This window comes from Quercus robur, chromosome 2 (assembly GCF_932294415.1).
Source record: "Quercus robur chromosome 2, dhQueRobu3.1, whole genome shotgun sequence".
NCBI lineage: Eukaryota > Viridiplantae > Streptophyta > Magnoliopsida > Fagales > Fagaceae > Quercus > Quercus robur.
In genome coordinates, this window is record NC_065535.1 from 90,919,162 (window position 1) to 90,941,169 (window position 22,008).

At 32.6% G+C, this 22,008-nt stretch overlaps 3 protein-coding genes across 3 annotated transcripts; 1 reads left to right on the forward strand and 2 right to left on the reverse strand.

Annotated features, from left to right (window-relative positions):
- Nucleotides 1-1,125: 1,125 nt before the first annotated feature.
- On the reverse strand, nt 1,126-9,951 carry LOC126715764 (uncharacterized). Its single transcript, XM_050416542.1, has 10 exons — nt 9,311-9,951; nt 7,512-7,579; nt 5,495-5,565; nt 5,040-5,318; nt 4,214-4,377; nt 4,051-4,106; nt 3,886-3,938; nt 3,651-3,771; nt 2,272-2,369; nt 1,126-1,471 (listed from the first exon to the last, which is right to left on the reverse strand). The coding sequence occupies exons 1-10, from the start codon at nt 9,670-9,672 to the stop codon at nt 1,400-1,402; spliced, it is 1,344 nt and encodes a 447-aa protein (XP_050272499.1). The 5' UTR covers nt 9,673-9,951; the 3' UTR covers nt 1,126-1,399.
- A 3,836-nt stretch (nt 9,952-13,787) lies between these two features.
- LOC126715765 (pathogenesis-related protein PR-1) lies at nt 13,788-14,744 on the forward strand. The gene has a single exon (XM_050416543.1). The coding sequence runs from the start codon at nt 13,825-13,827 to the stop codon at nt 14,410-14,412; it is 588 nt and encodes a 195-aa protein (XP_050272500.1). The 5' UTR covers nt 13,788-13,824; the 3' UTR covers nt 14,413-14,744.
- A 916-nt stretch (nt 14,745-15,660) lies between these two features.
- LOC126715766 (pathogenesis-related protein PR-1-like) lies at nt 15,661-16,349 on the reverse strand. The gene has a single exon (XM_050416545.1). The coding sequence runs from the start codon at nt 16,249-16,251 to the stop codon at nt 15,724-15,726; it is 528 nt and encodes a 175-aa protein (XP_050272502.1). The 5' UTR covers nt 16,252-16,349; the 3' UTR covers nt 15,661-15,723.
- Nucleotides 16,350-22,008: the final 5,659 nt, after the last annotated feature.

Sequence of the window (22,008 nt, forward strand, 5' to 3'; positions counted from 1 at the left end):
GAAAAATTAGGACACAATATGACAATTAATTAGTTAATATTAAAAATAAGTAACAACCAGCAAAATGTTTGAAAACATATCTAAATTTAGTAGTAGCAGTCAAATTTTCACTAGTGCCAAAATCACTAGCAGCAGTCAATTTTTTGGTAGTCATTTTACCTACAAACAATTCAATTTAAAAACTAAATAAATTAATGTAAGTAAATGATCTGCACAACAGCATTATACTTATTCATATAAAATAATTAAACAAACAAATGAGCGCACATAGTAACCTAAGTCTAACTAAACAAACCCATAAAATTTGTTAGTATCAAACAATCTTTACCAAACCAAATCTCCCTAATAATTTAAAAAAAAAAAATTATAACTTAGTAGAGATCCCAAGCAATACAGAATAGTAGTTATTAGTCAGTCATTACTCAGTACAGTAGTTGTCTCGTTTTAGTTTTTTTTTTTTTTAAAAAAAAAAAAAAAAGGAATAAGAAGAAGAAGAAGAAAAAGCCTAAGAGAATAGGGAAGAGTGTGGGTCAAAGAGAAAATATATAAAACAAAAACTAATTAAGGGTCACTGTCACTGGTCACCAAAGAGGTGCAAAAGATTTCTTTTTATTTATTTATTTATTTTTTTTTTGGGTGGGGGTGCTTAGCTGTGTCCTTACTCATTGTGTCACAACCGTGTACTTGTGTCCTCATTTGTTTTTTTTTTTTTTTCCCTCCCTTCGCCGGACACTCCAGGGGCAGCCATGTCTGAGGCATGTCTGTGGCCCACTTTACTGTATCCATGCTTTCTAGATTAGAAACTATGAGTGACAAAGAGGGAGTTAAACCAAGGAGCAATTGTTTGAAAATAAAAATGACATTTCAGCTTATTTTTGAGAGCTTTCTTCTTCTTCTTCCTTTCTTTTTTGTTTTAACTACAAAGAAAAGTTTTTTGGGAGGAACAATCTGATATAAAGCGCCATATGTTTATTAGATATTGAAGTTCAGAAACCCTTAAGTGTATTGTAGAACACCATCCTGTAAAATCTTACTAAAACAGGATGCATACATTTGGGTCATTTAGTATAATGCTACTTCATGTTTAGTCCACCATTAAGGTTATCATATAAACACTAAGAAACCTTTTCATCAAATTAAGTTAAATTTCATTAACTAAAAAAAATAAAGTTTAGGTATGATTACAAAAATGAAAAGCTAATTGGCATCAAATATGAAAGCAAACAAACCTATTAGGAAATAGGTAGCAACATTTCAGTGAAACTCCCTACTTCTCCAACTTGACATGAAATATACACCATAACATCCCGAAGTGAGACAATGGGCAAGGTACTCATAATAGCAATGCAATCTAACCCATCATCAGATCATCAATTGAGGACCCAAACTAGTATAGGGACTAGAGAAGGAAGTTATCAATCATATGGAAAACCACATCAGCACCATCTGAATTTAACCAATAGCTCTTCACCTGAAAACACAAGTAGATAATAAGGAAAAAAAAAAAATCAAAACATCATACATTTGTTACTGGCCAGCAGTTTGACCATATTTTATGTATTTTCCTCATTATTATATGTTACAGCCACTTAAAGAATCTTGAACTAGACCTCTTCAAGGTTTAAAATGACTTGGTTATACTGTATAGTTTTCAAGTTCAGGATGCAATGTGGAAAGAAACTAAAACAAGAAGAAAAAGAACTAAAGCTGCCAAGTAGGCAAATACTACTAATTTACACTTGGACATAAATAACTACAGCATCCAATTACTAATAATTTAGACTTGGATATCAATTACTCTTCTTTAGTTAAGATGATCTCTGAGGTATGTACAGAATCTACAGATATAATACCTATTGGTTTGGTTTGACCAGTTTGACCCAAAGACAAGACAAGCTTGTGACCTGCTACACTCATATCATAGTATCTACCTAAGGCAGCTGCCTCAGCACAGGGATTTGTGTTCACACAACCTGCAGGACAAGTTGTATGCTCAACTAGGCACATTTACAGCTATGGAGCACATTTCAGGAAAAAAAGGGAAAAAAAATAAAAGATGAAGAGAAAATTAGGCACATTAAGACTAACATCTGGAGAAGGCACAACCTATCTCAATCAATGACATCAAAGTTAACATGTCCTACAGGAACAACAAGAATTTCCCATCCATTTGAAGGAGGTGTTCAGAACACAAGTCAAAAGAAAAAATCACTAGGAAGAATGCTTTAGAGCTTTCAGCTTATAGAAAAGCTACCAAGACTCAGAACTTACCTGGATGGTATTGTGAGCAATATATCGCTGTCTACTTTTCTGAAAGCTGACATCCACACGTTCCCAAGTTACCTGAGTGAGACCTCTAATCATCTCCTCTACATATAAGGAAAGAAGAATACTCATAAATAACCAGAAGTGAAATGGAAAAAGAACTTAAGAATAAATGTTACAGAAAAAATATTGTCAGGCATATGCAGATCAAACACTATGGTCAAGAAGTTAACAGTAAGACACATAGAGAGTATATGTGTAACAGTAAGCAGCACATTTCATTTTAACTGTAAATGAGTTATACAATATATTGTATTTCTGCATCGCTTAAATTTTGTCAGTTTCTTCTCTTGTGGAATTTTTGGAGTTATGTAATTTTAGATTTTAATTCCAGGCATCTCTCTTGTATATTGCCCATAAGCTTCATTGATGCCCAATAATATCTCATTAATATAACTCTTTTTCTACCGATAAGAAATAAAAATGTAGATACAATAATAAACAAGAGTTACATCCCCCATCCTTTTGTGGTTTGATTGGTAAGTATTTCCAAATCTAATTAGAATGCACTTATGCACCATTGAAGTGCAAGAATCCAATAAAGGTGCCACCTATTGAACTTAAGGAGTTTAGATAAATTGGAAGTGTTCGCACAGTATTGACAACATTATTAGCAATCATCAAGTAGCAATTGGGAAATCAAATGATGTTTAATAGAATATTATTATAACACAAAACTTATACGATTGCTAGTGTAGAAAACATCATGAGAAGAGAACCATGGTCAGGAAACAAGCCTAAATAAAGGAAAAGGAGACAAATTGGGACAGAAACATGTATTTAAAGAGCGCAAACAGGGTGAGCCACCCTTGTAAACTGGATGTCTACATGAGAAAACAGAAGAAAACACATCTAAAGTTTAACAACTCGACAAAATCCAACATTGGCTACCCATTCATTTAAAGCTTTAAGAAAGAAGAGGCCCAATATCTTGTGCTGCAATTACATAACCCAATCTTGGGCAAATTCTATTTTCTTTAAGGTGACAATTATACCCCAAATAACCTTTGGGAATGGTGAAGATGGTAGGGAAGGTAATAATATCTATGATAAAGGTAATTAGTAATATGGGAATGATGATGTTCATTGTTGTAGTTAATTAATTTTTGAACCTCCAACCATATGCTTTGAACTTGGAATTTGTTTCTTTGTCTTATTTTTATTGTATCACATCCTACCATCCTCATCTCCAAGAGACACCAACAATGCACAGAAACCAAAGCTCAAATTTTTAGGCTGGCACTGTTGTGTCCATCCCTGGAAAACTAAAGCCAAAAACTAAGCAACACCAAAAAAAATAAAAGAAGGTAAAAGGTTTGACAAACCTTCTAAGTCAATCGTTTGGTTCCCAGCAACTAAAGATGCTTTGTTGCAAACGTCATCCATGGTTTCTCGCTCAACATATACAATATGTGGGTATCTCTCATCTGTTACAAGAAGATTGGACTGCAAATGAAAAAAAGAAAAAAAATTAAGTGTTTGGTATTATATAAAACATGTACATATTAATGGGAATAATAATGCATTAGAATGTATATAAGACCAAAACTCAAACCAAACCTTCGGAAGTTCATTTTGACGCCGAATTGATGACGTTCTCCAGCCAACCATATCTTTATGACAAGTTAAGGTTGACATAAGATCATATAAAAAGCAAAGATAGGACCTTATGTTTAAACACAACATTCAAAATCCAATAGCTGTCTTAAATACAAAAGAGGATACGGTCATAATTTGCATTTGCATAAGCCACACGCCTTTTGAATGCACGTAAAGCTGATCTACACAGGTCATTAGTCACAAATTACTGGAAATTGTAACAATTAAATTCTTAGAATTCAATGCTATTTGGTCAACTGATCAGTGTTGTGGATAAATTGACACTAACATGAATTTTAGGTCCTCAGAATCATTAACCATTCGAAGGAGGAGAGGAGGTTTCCCATCATTTTTGTCCATGAGGAATAAATGCTTCCCAGACATCCCAGCAACCAAGTGTGCAGTTTGAGATGCTCTTCTCTCGAGAAAAGGAAGACCACAGAGAAATGGGAGCTGTAAATACAAAAACAAGATAACAAAATGCAAGGGTCATTGTACTGGATACATGTAATCCATCAGATGCATATATAAATAAAAATATATTGAGATTAATAGTCTCATTATAGAAAAATTCTCTAATAACATAATGAGAACACAAGATAATTAAAACTTCATCAAGGTGCGATCTAGTGGTGATCTCAATGTTCTTCAGTTATCATCATACCAATAATCACAAAAACCATGTATTTGCTTTCTTCTAAAGAATCTGAACCAAGTGAATTTGTAAATATGATAATCCACATCTACAACCTTCTTTTGCTAGTGAGCTCTAGCTCAATTGGGACCTCCTCCCCTTGCTAGTGATAGGTGGAGGGTGAGTGTTGTGGGTTCAAGACCCACTAGGTGTATGTAATTTACCAATAAAAAAAATTCACAACCTTCTTTAACTTAGTAAGAACTGCCAATGAATTTTTCCCTTAATGCTTTATACATTTTCCCATGGGTCAAGTTATCAATAATCTCACTCAAAAAAAAAAAAAAAAAAAAGTTACCAAATAATCATTACATTGATAAAAAAAAAATGATACAGAATATGCATTCTTGCATGCATGTATGTATGTATGTATGATGGTGCTCAAATTGCATATAAGCATTTAGGAGCAAGCTGAACCTGCCTGTTTATGTCCCTTTGAACCAAGATGCGGTGTTGCAAATGTTATAAAGTTCATGGGCTCCAACCCAGCAATTTTAGGTTCATGAGGCTGCTCATGGCCTTGCACCATAGAATTCTTGTGCTCTTCACTTATAGGGTTTCCAGTAAGAGCTGCAGTTTTCACTATTGAAGAGTGTTCATACAGCCTCCCAATGGCATACCTTGCAACAAGGCCTCCTAAAGAGTGTGCTACAAAAGAGATCTTCTGAACCTCAGGCCTACGTCTTACAACAGCTAAGACCTGCATCGGGTAATGCTCTATCACTCAAGATTGATGTTGCAAAGGTATTCCCAAATTAGTAATTAATAATAACAAAAACAACAATAGCAACAATAACCTAGGAAAATTGAGATAAGTGAAGTTCAATATATCAATTAATCCTGGAAACATAAGGTCATAACATTATTACCAAATACCTCTTCAGCAAGCCTCTCACCCATCAAGTCAACTCCATCAAATGTCAATCTCGAAGAATTGCACTCACTGCCTGCTTAAAAGGTATCAAGTCAAAAAACAATTATGTTCTTGATCAACACATTAAGTACATTAATAGAGCCATTGAAAGGCATATTAGGAGGCAAGAATTTGTAGACTTCAGAAGGCTTAATAATGAATCACTGGAGTATAGAGAGCATAGAGAATATAATTAGCTTTAACAATCCTGAGAAAAATGAAACGAGTTACATTTATAAAGTAACTACCCACTTTGACTTCATCCTAAATTCATATTAATTCAAAATATTCAAGAATTTGGACAATAATTTATTATTTCTTTTTCTATATCAAATATTCACCCAAACAAAGCCATACCTTGTAAATTAATTGCCAAAATTCTTTATAAAGTTGATATAAGTATACACTTATTTTAAAGTTTATTCCCCAAAAAATTTCCAGATTTTGGTCAATTTTAGCCAAATTTCTGAACCTAATTACCAAATAATTTTGATAGAATGGTGTGGCATCCCTTGCCTAAGCATGAATTCCAAGTTAAAAGTTATTATAAGGCTCTAAGATCAGGGGATGAGGAAGTTACCTCCTTGGAAGACCATATGGAAAGATTGAGCTCCACCTAGAGTTGCTCTCTTCACAGAGGCACTAAGGAAAATATTGACAGCAGAAAATTTGAGGAAAAGGGAAATAAAAATTGAGGAGTGGTTTTGTATGTGTGATTCCAATGGGGATTTTGTGGATCACATTCTTCTACACTTATTTATTGCTAGGGATTTGCGGGGTATATTGTTATGCCTATTTGATGTTAGTTGGACAATGCCTCAGTTAGTGAATGCCATGTTGGCTTCTTGGAACAGGAAGTTGGGAAAACTCAATAATGGAGAAGTTAATCGATAGCTCCTTTGGGCCTTATATGGTGTCTTTGGAAAGAGCCGAATAGGCGAACTTTTGACAGAAAGGTGTTAGTCATACCACATTTCGGGTTTGCTTTTCTCAGAACCTTATACAACTAGACTTCATATTCCATTATTTCTCCATACTCGTTTTCAAGGACTTCCTAGATGATTTATATTTCAGATGTTATCTTTCTTTGTTCTTTCTAGTTATTCCTTTGCATACACCTTGTCTAATAGGATAATTCTTTTTTGTGCTTTCGAAATAAAATTCATTACTTATCTAAAAAAGTTTGGCTGAATTTAGTTTAGATTTTTTGATCGGTGAATTTAATTTAACTTAATTCAAGACTAAACATTTGGTTCATTAACGAAAAATTAAAAGAACTTATTGACATAACTCTCTCTCTCTCTCTCTCTCTCTCTCTCTCTCTCTCTCTCTCTCTCTCTCTCTCTCTCTCTCTCTCTCTCTCTCTCTCTCTCTCTCTCTCTTACATGTTGTTCATAAATCCTTGGTAGTATATGCTATACCCATATCAGTAAAAACTTGCAACTTGAGATGTTATCACCCCAAATTAAATTGTCCCCCATGCAAATTTTGTGGCATAATGCATAGTACAGCATATGAGTGCAGCAGGGAAGCCTTGATGATGCCAGGTCACTACATGAATATGCAAATCGATTCACAATCCTAAAGCATTTGGTAAAGTTGCTAAAAGCGGATATATTTGCGTATACCTCTATAAAGTAGGAAAACATGAGAATTTAAAAAATACACGATGATTTTGAAACTCTTGTTCAACAAATTCCAGTTAAACAGGGAAAACTTTATCAACATAGTCAGATAAAAAGTGGAGTAAAATTAGCCACATCTGCTTGTAGAAGATTATAAATGTATCTATGTCAATCTGAAAGTAAAAAGTCATCCCAAAGAACAAAATTGAAATGAAAAGCTATTCTCTTCAGCATTCTATCAACTGCGTATGATTAGTTGAAAATACTCAGATATCTAATTAGCATCCTATAAGATTATTAAGAAAGCTTTAACGTGCAGGTAAAGCAGGAATCACATGTGACAAGGAGAACTCACGGTGCACAATTACTTTATCAGGGAGCTTCTTTACAAACTGCTCTCCCGCATATCTCCAATCTGAGGCACTGAAAACACAAAAAAGCTGTATTAGAGTATGTACAATCAGAGCTCTTTTGTTGAGCAACTATTATCTAACAGAACATAATGATCACTTATATGAAAATAAAATCTGAGATGGAAGATTGAGAAGGCCAGGAAAGACAAAAAGATCTCAGACTAAGGGCAGGTTAAGTACATTAAATGTGTCAAAGATACTTATTTAACAAAGAAGACACAAAAGATGAGATATATGACACAATGACCTTGTAACAAGTAACTCAAGCAGTCACACATCTCTGTAAGATAAGATTGACTGCAAAATTGTGTCAAGTTTGTGTGAAAACTTACATGACAATTTTAGATAGATACTGTATACCTGCTACATGGAAAGTTTTCACCATTGAAGACAAAATTATGCCATTGGAATAGGAGGAAGAAATATTTTACGCAAAACATTTAAACCAAGCCCAGAAACTTTGAAAAAAATTATTTTTCTGACCTGAATTTTTTTCTTTGGAAATTAACACAAAAACACACAGTGGTTCTTTAACCCATAACCTCACTCTCTACCTCATTCTTCTAGGAAGAGGAGGAGTCATTGGAGCTAGAGATCAAGGGCCTCCCAACTGAAACTTATACCCCACATTACTAGATAAAGCTCACACCTGTTACTTTCCTTTCAGCCTTCAGCAATTTGGGTAATGTTGGAATAGCATTCTAGTAAATTTTACTACCTCCAATGGAATGTTTTTTCAACTGTATATAAATATGATCACATGCCTGGCAAATTAGAAGGTTAAATATGATGGTGTCCAGGCATAGCCTTAACCAACCGCTCCATTTCAACAAGGATTTACTGGACCCAATAGAGGGAACCGATAATTAATTTGAGCTGTCATTGGGGCTTGGATAAAAAAAGGTGATTAATTTATACCGCTTTAGCTTTAGCCATAATTTTAAGGAAGCGGTTCCTCTGCCCGGAAAAGGGTTTTAGGGAGTATAAAGTCTACTTCTCTTTGATTGTAATCATTTGATCCTTTTGCTATAGTTCATGTCCTGAAATATTGCAGTTTCCTTTGCCAATGAGCTCTAGCTAAATTGGCACCTCCTCCACTTGCAAATGCTAGGTGGACGATGAGATCATGGATTTAAGACCCACTAGGTGGAAGTTTAACTTACCAATAATAATAATAATAAAGGAATTATTATGTTTATTTTTTCATTTAAGAAGAAATGGGTTTCTCCTCCTATATCTAGTTCTAGAATCTAGTATATATCCCTCGAAATGGCAAAACTTAGGTACAATACTTAACTGCTGTTCTTTAAGCTCTGCCGTGTGGCTGTACTTAACTAAAAATACTCTTCAACCATGTGGCAGAATGGGGAATCTAAGTAACAGCTCCTAAGTATTGTAACTAAGTTTTACCCTCTCGAAAATAAAGTTGATGCTTGCAAAACGCAAGTCATAGCTCATAAGCAGTAGTTAAAATCCAAGACAAAGCACCTTCCTGATCAAAGCAAACAACTACCATCTTTTGCATTTTTTTTTTTTTTTAAAATTTTAAATTTCACAAGTAGTTTAAGCTTTTAAGGCTATGCTTAATGGTGTCAAATTTGCAAGGTCTTATTTTTTTTCCTTTTCTACTCTTACCAGCTATTCAAACGATACATGAATGTGAGCTAATTTTGATTTCAACGTAAAAGTTGAACCGGAAAACCGAATTGAAGCTCGAAAAATTAAAAAAAATTAATGGTACCTGCCAATAAGTCCATTAACCATGACGACAAGGTGGTCCGGGAGCGCCCCAGAGGAGACTTGGAAGACGTCCTCGCCGCCGCTATCGGCCTCGACCTTGATGACGCCCTTGCTGTCTTTGCCCTTGAAGCAGCCACCGCCAATCTTCCTCAACACCTCCATGCTCTTACCGGAGCTGCTCGCCGCCGCCGCCGCCACCAAAGGCCTGGAAGTCGGAGACGAGAATCCAAACCCTACGCTTAATAAAAACGCCGATTCGCTTCGGATCGGTTTGGAAAATGCGGGTGCGAGTGATGATGATGATGATGATGATGAGGATGAAGCTGCTGAAGCGGTTAGAAGAGGAGAAGTTGTGGCGATCATGGAACGAAGAATGTGAGAAAAAGGAAAAAGGAATGTTAAAAAGGAAATGGATGGTGTGTGTAAAGGAAGAAAGAGCCGAAAGTGTGACAAGTAGGAACGAAAAGTTCTTTTTGTTTCTTTGGGTTTTGGGGGAGTTTGTACTGCTACTGTTTACGACTCTAGAAGGTACGGTAATGGAAGAGCGGAGATTATTTATACTGTTTTTTAGTTTTTACAGTTAAAAAAATATAGAGACGCACCATTATTGGTGGTTCTTTCGGAGACTACTCAAATTTCAAGCTTTTTTTTTTTTTTTTTTTTTTTTTGACGGTTTCTTATTTCAGGTTGGGGCCGTTCGACTCTTCAAACTTCAACCTCTTTTATAGTTGAAATTTAGACCCAAAATTTAAATTAAAAAAAAAAAAAAAAGTTCACTGTGGTTAAAAATAAATTGATTTTTTTTTTGTCTTTTTTCTTTTATTTATGGTTATCTACTACTAAATCAATCATAAATGGACAAAACAGCTAAAAATATCATCTGGGTATAGATGGACCATTCAAAAAAGGGTGTTCACGTTTTATTTATACAATAATACTATTTTTTGTGAGTATCATAATTAATGTTACATAATTATGTATTGTTGTTGTTTTTTTTTTTTTCAATCATAGAATGCGATGGTCTCATAAAAGGAATTTTTTTGTTATTCTCATAAAAAGAATTTGAATCTAAATGTTTTTATTAAAAATATTAAAATATGTTAGTTGAATTAAAAATTCCCAAGTTATTGTTTTCTTTATTTTCTTTTTAAATGCTTTTCTTTAGGATTTAGTGAAGTTGGCTAAATCTTCTTTTTTTGGGGCTAAACAGTAAATAACATTCAAACAAATAAAGTAGAGAACTACAAATACATACAATAGATAACATTGAACCTAATAACAATTGGCAAAACATAGGTATAGTATTTATGTATTGTCTCTTAAGTTCCCTTTCTTAAAATTCAGCCATGTAACTATACTTAGTTAAAAATATATTTCCATCACATGAGAAAAAAGTTATATGACTGAATCTTAAGAGGGGAATTTAAAGAACATTATCTAAGTATTGTACTTACATTTTGTCTAACAACAATACACAAAACTATCCCAAACAACTAACCGAAAACAAAACTAATCAACAAGCTAGAACAAAAGCAAGACACTAAGGAATAGGACATTCATAAGAAACCAAATTTGGAGTAAGTTCCCAAGTAGCAAACAAACCCAACTTAGAGCTGGACATTCCCCACTTTGCTAACAAATGAGTGAGTAGCTTTGTTACCTTGTCTTGGTTTCTTGTGAATCTAAACATTTGCGTAAAAAGCACCAAAATATGTAAGTTGAATTACAATGATATTGGCTAAACATTTTTGTATGTTACTCTAAACATTGTAGGTTAAATGTTAGATGAGATATTTTAATAATATATCCGGAGTTAGTCAATTACTCAAAAAATCTCCAACATCTTAATAGGGATAATAAAAAGGTATAATCTACCATTTTGTTTTTTATTGGAAAAAAAAAATAAAAAATAAAAAAACAAACAGAAAAGTTGAAATTTTGTTATTTTGTTCACGTGCAAATTTCTAATTAACTTATAGAGTTATAGTCATAATCTAGTCAACGAGTTTCCTCAATTTCGATGTCGATGGGCTCTAGAAGAATTTAGCTATAAAAAGTAAAAACCAAAGGACTCTAGAGTCTAACTTGGTGAAGGGGTGTTAATCGAAAATTACCTCGTACACCCCCTGTTTTTTTCTCCAAAAAAAAAAAAAAAAAAAATCTGTCACATAAATGTAATATCTATCTATTACATTTATGTGTAATATCTATCAAAAAAAAAAAAAAAAAAGTTAATCTATTTGTAGAGTTTATTTTTATGAGAGAATGTGTAGTGTGTACTAAATAATTTCTTGGTGTTTATTAAGGATTTTTCTTGACATCTAGAATTGTCTTTGGAGAGATAAATAAAAAATTGTTGAATTAAATATGTATATTTTGATGTTTTTAAAGCAAATATTTATGATTTAAATCCCTCATTTTTATTGTAACTATCAAATTATCAAAAACAAAAATTGACACAGGAGAATTTTAAGTTTTAACCAAAGCATGTTCAAAGATTATAAGAATTGCATAATTAAATGTGATCCATATATTATTTCCTATTGTATATTAAAATAGCTAAGCTAATTCAAATACAATCTTCACATAAAAGTAAATTGATCAAAAAAAAAATAATGAGTAGAACTTGCATTAACAAGAAACGTGGTTATATTATAGACGAAACTAAATTTATAACTTAAAGGAAAATTATAAGGAAAACTAAACGAAGTAGATCAAGTTTGGGTTTTGATGTTGATTATGATTATCTGTTGCTTAATTATTGATGCTATTTATACTAGAGACTTGATTGTTGATTTTAATGTTAATTACTTAGCCAAATTTGGGATTCTTAAGTCCTTAAAAAAAAATTATCTCTTATTCGGTTTGTAAAAGCTACAAATAAAAATGACTTTTGTCTCAATGCCACTTTTTATTTTTTTATTTTTTTTGTTTCTCAAAAAAAAAAAAAATTTTCCCTTTTTTTAAAACACGAATAAACAGTCCTAAAAACAAGTCTACCCAAGACTTGGGCTTGGTCCAAGTAAGAAAAGGTGGGCCGTTTCAGTTTTTAATAAAATATAAATGTGGCGCTAGTTTTATTTGATCCAGCAAATGGGTACTGTTTGAAGGGTTGGTTTTCAAGATTTTGCAGCAAATGGACTTTTATGAAATGGGGGCTGGGTTGCTCAATTATTTTACCTTTTCTTCTCCAATATGGGCCTCATCATTTCTAAATTGTTTATATATATATAATTTTTTTTTTTTTGGGGGGTGGGGGAGAGACTAAAAGACTTTTAGTAACGGTCAAACGTAAATCTTTAGAGATAATGACAAGATTAAGGGTCTGTTTGGATAGAATTTATTTTGTTGAAACTGAAAACATTGTAGCAAAATAATTTTTTAATGTGTGAATAGTACTGTGGGACCCATTTTTAATGAAAAAGTTGTTAAAAAGTGAAATTTGTGGGTCCGTGAACAGTGAACGGATGCACTGTTCACGGACAAAAAGTCAACAAGTGCAGCTACCAAAAAAAAAAAGGGCTGAAACGCGTTGAAAGCAAAACGTGGACGCAAAAAGCCGAATCCAAACAGTCACTAAGACCTAACCTTTTTTACCCAAAAAAAAAAAAACAAAACAAAACAAAAAACAAAAAAGAGAAGACCTAGGGAGTGTTTGTTACATGGGTTTGAAAACATGCGTTTTATTATTTGAAAACATATGTGGAAATACATGTAGGTGAAAATGTGTTTAATGTTGTTTAAAAACTGAAAATGTGTGTTTGAGTGGGTATACCAAACACCCGCTAACGTTTGAAGTTTGTTTTGTTCTCCCAGGATTCTACATATCCTCTATAAAAAAAAAAAATCCCGAATTTTGTATCTAATTTTATTTATTTATTATTATTTTTTCAGAGCTTTTTAGAGATAAAAGATAAGACCAAACCTGTGAAATGCACAATCCCTCCGAACCTTACAAACTCTAAAAAGTTTACTTAGATTAAATTAAATAGTAATAAAAGATTAAAAACGAAGAAAGGAAAATAAAAGAGGCATGTATAACATTTTAACCAAGCTACCTTACCTTTTACGGCTTGGAATTTATCTTGGATCATTTGCACTATTTAGGAACTTGTGGTTGTGGGATAAAAAATTACCATGCACTTTGCTAACACGTACGTCTATTTTCTTAGACCACATATTAAATTCTAGAATGCACCATGGTGGGCACCGATGTCCCGTAATACAAACAACATAGAGCTCACGGGCTCAACATGGCCTAGCTCACGAGAACATTTCAATCACAGATTGTTCCTAGCTATCACAACTCATTGCTCACGACCCATCAAAGCGATTCTATCACACCCACCAAGCAAAAATATAACACATGGTCCAACCACCTCTCAATTGGTGCACGTACCACACGCTCCACAACTTTGCAGTGCCTTATCATATCTAAGAAATTCTTATATATATATATAACAATTAGATCCCTAGGTCCATTAGTGCCACAACAAAGAAGAAAAAAAATAAAAAATGAGACCCTATTTGCTTATCTTCCTCTTCCTCTTCATTACTCTCACTAGCAACAATCATTTAGTCACTTCCCAATCTTCTCCAATAGCCAAAACACCTTTGAAAAAGCCAGACAATGATACCATATACAAAGTTTCTAAGGAATTATGCTGGGGTTGCATTGGAGAGTCACTACAATTCTTGTTTGCACACAACATGGTGAGGGCATACAAGTGGGAGCTACCATTGACATGGGATTTTCAGCTTGAAAACTATGCAAAATGGTGGGCTGGTCAAAGAAAAGCTGATTGCAAGTTAGAACATTCATTCCCAGAAGATGATTTTAAGCTAGGAGAGAACGTATTTTTGGGCAGTGGCTCTACATGGACTCCAATTGATGCCGTGAACGCTTGGGCTGAAGAGGAGAAGTATTATACTTATGCTACAAACACTTGTGAGGCTGGTCAAATGTGTGGGCACTATACACAAATTGTGTGGAGTACTACGAGAAGGATTGGATGTGCTCGAGTTGTATGTGACAAGGGAGATGTGTTTATGACATGCAATTATGATCCTGTGGGTAATTATGTTGGCGAGCGACCATATTGATGAAATTGGACTTTGGGTGTGTGAAACTCTTACATTATACATTAGGATAGCTTTGTCTGTCATATTTGTGCTCATAGTTGTAGGATGTGTGGCCGGCCATGGGTATCATAGTGTTTGGAACCATGAATCGAATAAGACAAAAAATACTCTCATTATATTTGGGGACTTGAGTGTGTTAACCTAGTGGGGAACTTAGCTTATGAATAAGGTTTCTTAAAAGAAGTTTCAATGTGTAAGTCTATGGCTGTCTATTTGTATTGAAGGCCAAATATGTAAAGTAAGTGGTTGGATTTTCTATTGGAAGTGAAATCTTTAGTTATTTACAACATTAATTATAATTATGTGGGTTGGAAAGTTCAAAATGTTACAAAATTTATTTAAGATGTTTCTATTTTATTTTTTGGTAAATACTATAGGACAAAAGTCTTGTAACTTAACTCGTATTTTTTTATAGATATTTTATAACAAAAAAATTAGTTTAGTGTTGAAGTTTTCCTCCAAGCTCCAATCACCAAATTATCCAAAAAAGAAACAAGTACACAAAAACATTATCAAAGTGAGTACAACTGTACAAGTACACTTAAGAAGAATACTCTAACTCACTCTTATAATAGTTTAGGGGCTATATGAAGTTATCAACAGACTTACTCGGAAAAAATATATGTAAGAAGTAGCCCACAAGATGATATAAAGACCCAAAGATTTTTTTTTTTTTTTTTTTTTTGGGTTTAAAAAGTGAGCTGAATAGATGAAGACCCTATAAATGTTATATTTTAGAACAATGATGTGGAGCTTCTTCTCTCATATAAAAAAATGGGTCTTCGTAAGGGGAAGCTAACTGTATTCTCATAATATTGAATAATTTACTCTTGAAATGTTGGTGTGTGTATTGCGAATACTATTAGTAAGGGGAAGCTAAAGGGTATAGAGCCACGATGGAACTGAAACTTGAAAGCTCAAGCCAATGAGATGTTGTGTAGCACAGTGGCAAAGAGCATTGCCAAGCCCAATGCTCACTGCCCATTAAAATTGGCCGCAGCTGCCGTGCATAAACATGGAATGATGGAAACAGATCTCCATGAGCACTAGACAACACTATTTTTTTTCCTCAAAAGTCAAAACTAGGACCTCTGTTCTTAGCAAGGTGAAATAAATAACTGATCATTTCACAACAATTTACGTACATTGTAATAAATGGACATTAAAGAGTCCACAATAACCCCCATCAATAATACACAGTATAGTAAGTAGCCCCAACAAATTCCATTTCCATAAAAAGAAGTATATTGCGAAATCAAATTTCTTACAACATCAATATGGCCTTTCTCCAATATAATTTCCAGGAGGGTCATAGTTGCAAGTCATAAAATCCCCCCTACCCCCAAAACAAGTCACCTTAGCACACCCAACTCTTCTTGTAGAGCTCCAAACTATCTGTGTATAATGCCCACATTCTTGTCCACCGGCGCAAGAGTTAGACCAATAATTGTACCATTGACGCTCTGAAATCCAAGCCATGACGGCCTGAGAAGGTGTCCAACCATCTCCACTACCCCAGAAAATGTTCTCACCATAAGGGCCATTAGAGTGCTGCAAAGCACAGTCGAATCGCCTTTGGTTAGCGTACCATTGTGCATAGCGTGCAAGCTTTGCATCCCACAACAATGGTTGGAGTCCAAGTGCTGAACGAGCTGCGTTATGTGGAGCCAGAAACTGGTTTGCTAGGCTTAGCCGCTGGCTTGGCCTTGTTAAAGCATGAGTAGTGGTTGAGATTAGTAGGAGAAAAACAGTGAGGCCGCTTAAACACGCACGCATTTGAAGAATTTCTGGGTGTTTCATAAAGGAGTTTTTTATGGGGGGGACTTTGTACAATGCACATGGGGGAACATTTATAATGAAGAACTTGGGAGTAGTTGGATTGGGAGGGGGTCTAAAGTGTCAACTATGGGGTGTCACCCATGTTCGATAATGATTGTCACATCTGTTTTTGTAGGGAACAAAAGTCTCAAGCTGAATTATCATTAAATAAAAAGTCTCAAGCTGAATTCCTTTCTAAGATTTCATAATCTTGGGGTGGCCTTTTGTTTTTTGGGCATTAAAATTTCGGGGTGGCCTTTTTTTTTTTTGCCATGCCTTTGAGGGAAGGGGGAGTAAAAATAAAACTTGGAAAAAGACTTCTATTTAGGGTCATAAATAAACAATGAATCATTTGAGTTTGATTTGGAAAAAATGCTTGTTTCTATAATTATGTTCCTTTATTAAGCGAATGAACCAAGCTTAAGACTACGCTTAGGCATGACTATTAAATAAGTTGAGCTTAAAAATAATAATATGCTAATGAACGTACAAGGCTCGATCAAATATATATCATATTATATGTATAAAATTTTAAAACATACTTATATAGATTTGAGAATAGATGGTATAAGTTTGTAATAAGTTCATAAGACATCAAATGATTATAATTTGTAACTTATTGATAATATAAATAGTTTATTTTTAGTAAAATAATATATAATTTTTAATAATGCAAAATTATTAAATTTAATATTTATAAGTTCATAATGTGAGGGGTAAAAAATTTTAGTGGTAGAGTTTTTTATATATGGGAAAAGAATAAATTAATCAAAAAGCTTGTGAACAAGTTTGAACGTATGAAATATAGTTTGGTGATGAGCTCAAGCTTGACTTATGTATTGAAACAAAATTAAATCAACAATCTTAAATTTTTAATACTTGGTTCGTTTATAACCACACTGCTCTCGAATGGACCCATGGGAGGAAATTATAAGGAAAATACTAAATTTATTATGAATTTTACTACTAAAAGCTTAAATATTGATGTGTTTGCAAACCCAATTAGTGCCACATTAGCAACATAATAAATAAAATTTTGAATTATATTTTTATTTTGTATCTAAAAATTAAACATCAATTTGAAAAGTTTATATAGTAAAATCTATAGTAGCTACCAGGGACAGAGGGAGACTTGGACAAGGGGGGCAATGACCCCCCCCCCCCTAATTTTTTTTTAAATATTAATATATATAGATACCAATTTTAGCAATTTTGCTCTATAAAATTGCACTTTGCCTCCCTTTACAATATTATCAATTCTTTTAAGAGTACTACTATAGCTACAAACTTTTTTACAATATTTTTACAAATTGTTGAGGTAGTAAATTCTTATTGGTTTGCATCTAGGCCCATTACTTACATCGCATTTTTACTTATTAATAACCACTCAATCACATTAATAATTTGTAAACAAGTTTGCAACTTTAGCATTTTCCTCCTTTTAAAGGCTAGATCTAAGATCTAAAACAAAATAAACAAATCCAAAAAATTACCCAACAACAAAAATTACCAATAATATAGCTAAAAACAATTAAGTTTAGTTAACCAATTTTATCAAAAACAAACAACCTGGCCCTTTAACAAATTTTAAACCAAATAATTTTGTTTATACCTAGACGCACACATAAAAAACATAAATAAATAAATAAAAAACTATTAGCTGTTAAGCAACAGAGCCAGAGGCTAGAATCGCTGCATATAACCAACACTGAAGCCGCCCCTTCTAACCTTAAGTCCTGGCTCCGTCCCTGGTAGCTACCATCACTAAAATCATAACATAATGTTATAATAATGCTAAAGTTACAATAAATTTTACTACACATGCCTTACAAATTGATGCATCAATTTTAAACTAAAAAAGAAGAAGAAAAGAATTAAAGTATATTTTGGACCTTAAAAAGTTTGGGATTTTTTTCATTTTAAAATTTTATGTTTTAAAAATTTCATTTTGACCGTACATATTTGATTTGTTTTCATTTTAGCTTTTTATATTTTAAAATTTTATTTTAACCTTCGAGTTCAATTCAATTTTTTATTTAACTCTTTACTTTTAAAAATTTGTATTTTTTCTATGAAATCTTTTTTTTGGACCATTTATATATATATAGTTGATTTGTTTAGTTGGAATCGAGAATTTATTACACTTGCTGAAAGTTCTCATATCTATGTCTCATGTTTTGGTTGCAGACAAGGAAATCCAACCAAAATGTAACACCTCATATATCTCCATAATATAAAGGGGAAAAATACTTTTGTACAGCTTGCACCAATAATTAAAAGAGAAATGATATGTCTACAATATTTTTACAACAAATCCTAAGTGGCAAGTTGTTACTAGTTGTTATTGTTGGGGCAAAAAAGTAATCTTAGCGTTAGTTTGAAATTTGAACCAATAACAACTAACCACTTGTGATTTGTTGTAAAAATATTGTAGACGTAGCATCTCTCTAATTAAAATAGCTCTGGAGAAAATACTTTCGTCCTTCAAACAAATTTCTAATGCTTTCAAGAGTCAAATACATTATTATATTCTAACGCTACAAAAAAAAAAAAAAAAAAAAAAACATTATTCTGTTAAAATATATATAATTTTTGGTCCCATTTTAAGTGCCCTAATTTATATACTCTACCTCCCATTAAAAAAAAAATTATACTCTACTCTATAATCACAACTTATAGTAGAGTATAATTATACTATATAATATTGTATTTGAGCAGTGAAATTTTTTTTACCCTGGTCCATGGATACAAAGGAAATAAGCTTAGAACAAAGATTCTCTTCAAAATAGCTCTTCAAACTTATCATATATTTATTTTTCGGGAGTGAATTTTGAAAATTTAAGCGTTGAATTTCATGATTCTTATGTTCTTAACATGTATATCAAATTTCGTTCAAATCGAATTTTATTTACGATGTGATCAACGAACTTATTTTTTATACACAATTTTAGATTACAAAAACTTGAAATTTTAACATTTATTTAATGACATAGCAATTGATCTTTGATCTTCTTGAAATTTTGCAAGCATGAAGGATATAATAAGAACATGCAATCCAACGGTTAAATTTTCAAATTTTACACTTAATATAAAAATATATAATAAGTTTGAAGGATAGTTTGAAGAGAAACTTTATTCATAAGCTTAGGCTGGTCAATGCTTTTGGTGGGGCATGGTAGCTGAGTCTAATTTGGATGGACATCTCATCACATTCATAGCCCCAAGATTCCATTTGGTTGTTAGATATGAGATTTATATTATTTGGTGAGGGAGAAATGGAGTATTAAATTTGTTGTACAAGTCAAAGTGAAAATTGTGTTCGTCTTTATTAACGCCGAAATTCGTGGGGATAATTAATATTACCTAAATCAACGGAGCCCAACCACATGATCAGTGGGTGGAATCAAGTAATCAACTACTCTCCTTCTTTTAATCACACTTTGTTTGGTTGGAATTGAGAGAACAGAAAAGAAAAGAAAAATGAAAATACTTTCTCTCATATATGTTTGAAATAGGGAGGAAATGAGAAAATAGAAAAAAGAGAGAAGTAATTCGAGGAATGTAGACTAAATGACCAATGAGCAAAAATGTAATTTTAGGGAGGAGGTTAGGGGAAGTTGCTGTTTCACATTTTCACGCATACGAGACCGGCAATGAGGCGAGTTTGTGGTATGAAATTAAGTTTGGAAATTCTGTTATGCAATAAATTTGCCCCCCATTTCGCACTTCTCTTCAGGCATACAAAAATCTTCAAGAGAATTTGGTTATTTTCTCTCTCATGTACCAGTCCATATCCTCACTATATATACTCTCATTTTCCATGAATTTAGTAGACTTAGTTTCCATCTAAAGGGTTTGAGAGAGCCTTTAAACCCTAGATAAAAACTCATAACCATCTCTCCATCTGCCCTAAACCATTACATATCAAGTTCTAATTACATAACCTACTATTGAAGCATATCAAGAGCAATTATAAATCATAAACAATTCAAAATTTAGAACATAGAAACATAAATTAATAATACAACACTAAATAAGGCTGAAGAACATATATATTACTTTTTTTTAAACATAAACATCTACTTCATGAAATAGGTGAAACATGCTTTATTTGGTTGGGTCAATTTGGGTCATGTATCCATGGTCGATTTGAAACTACCATCCCACTCCTCCAAGAGAGAGTTGAATTCTCTTTTTAAATAGTGGACGTTGGTCTAGAGAGATTTGAACCAAATTAAGTTCTTACTAAATCACAAATCTTTTGACGAAGAAGAAGAAGGGTAATTCTTAGGACAAAAGCTAAGAAAATAATCACACTATATATTTTTCAAGTTTTATTATCAAGGTGCATGTGAGTCATACAAGATCTTTTTTCCCTTGCATTTGGGTTTGGAACTTATCTGTGCACTTATCATTATTATTTTTTATTTTGGAATAAGATATCTTTATTAAAACGGAATATTGAGGTCTATTCTTGTAAACAAACCACATAGAGTAGAATGAAGGAGATGGGAATAGTTTCCTTCACCTTACGCAAAGAAGCACGTCTAATTATGTCATGAACAGCTTGATTGACAAACCTAAAAACATGAGAAAAATAACGACACACACACCAGCATGCCAAAAAAGGAGATAGGATGTTTTTAAAAGCAAAATATTTCTGATAGTCATGTTTCATGAAAGTAAAGATGGGCTCTACCCATCTTATGCTTGGAGGAATCTAATTGAAGAGTCTATTCTCTCGATTCAACTACCATAAAGAGCTAGGTGAGACCAATTAATATGGCATCATTCCAGCAATGGTATGTATAGAGTCAAATTAATCAGGGCACAGAGTATCTAGACATTTCTTTCTAATAAATGAAAAACAAAAAATAAAAGGAGTTTCTAGAGATTCTAGACATTAATAATCTGTTAGAGTATTCAACAATGATGAATAGAAACCATTTGTCTAATTTTTTGTAATTTTATATTCCACCAATAGTACTCTATTTTGTTTGATTTTTTTTTTTTCAATTTTTCAATTTTTCAATTTTGTTATTTGATAAGAAAAGTAAAAAAGAATACAAAAAAAGTTATGATTATTGGAATATAAAATGAAATCATGGTTTTTAAAACTAAACTGTTTTAATGATCTGGAAAGAAGAGAGGTTCAAGGTTTTTAAAGTCGGACTAAGGTTTGATTGAGGTTGAACCATGATGATATTATAATTAATTTAATATTAAATTAAAATATAAATAAATGTATTACATTTGTTAAACAATAGAAAAATTTACTAAAAAAATATCTAAAGCTATTTAAACAACCTTCAAATGAACTCTGTTTGAGATCATGTGACCCAGATGAAGACCATTCCACCCAGGGTAGCTGCCACTTATATAAATGAACTCTGTTTGAGATTTTAAGGTTCAATAAAACTTCATTTATTAATTTCCAAAAAAATAAGAGGGGATGTTGAATTGGGATTGAAATAGTAATAATAAAGTGGATTTTCCTAGGTGAGTAGTGCACCAAAATTAAGAAATTCAAATGAACACTTTGAAAGAAAAAAAAAAATTAGACTCTAATTTAAAATATAATTGGAATTTTTCTAAACTTTACTTTAAAATAACAATTTTTACTTTTTGAGAAATGTTGGCATAAAAGTATATCATTTGACAAGCAAGTGATAATAAAAAGAAAAGTGCTACATCCAAAACATTTTCACAACAAATTATACGTGATTAATTGTTACTAGT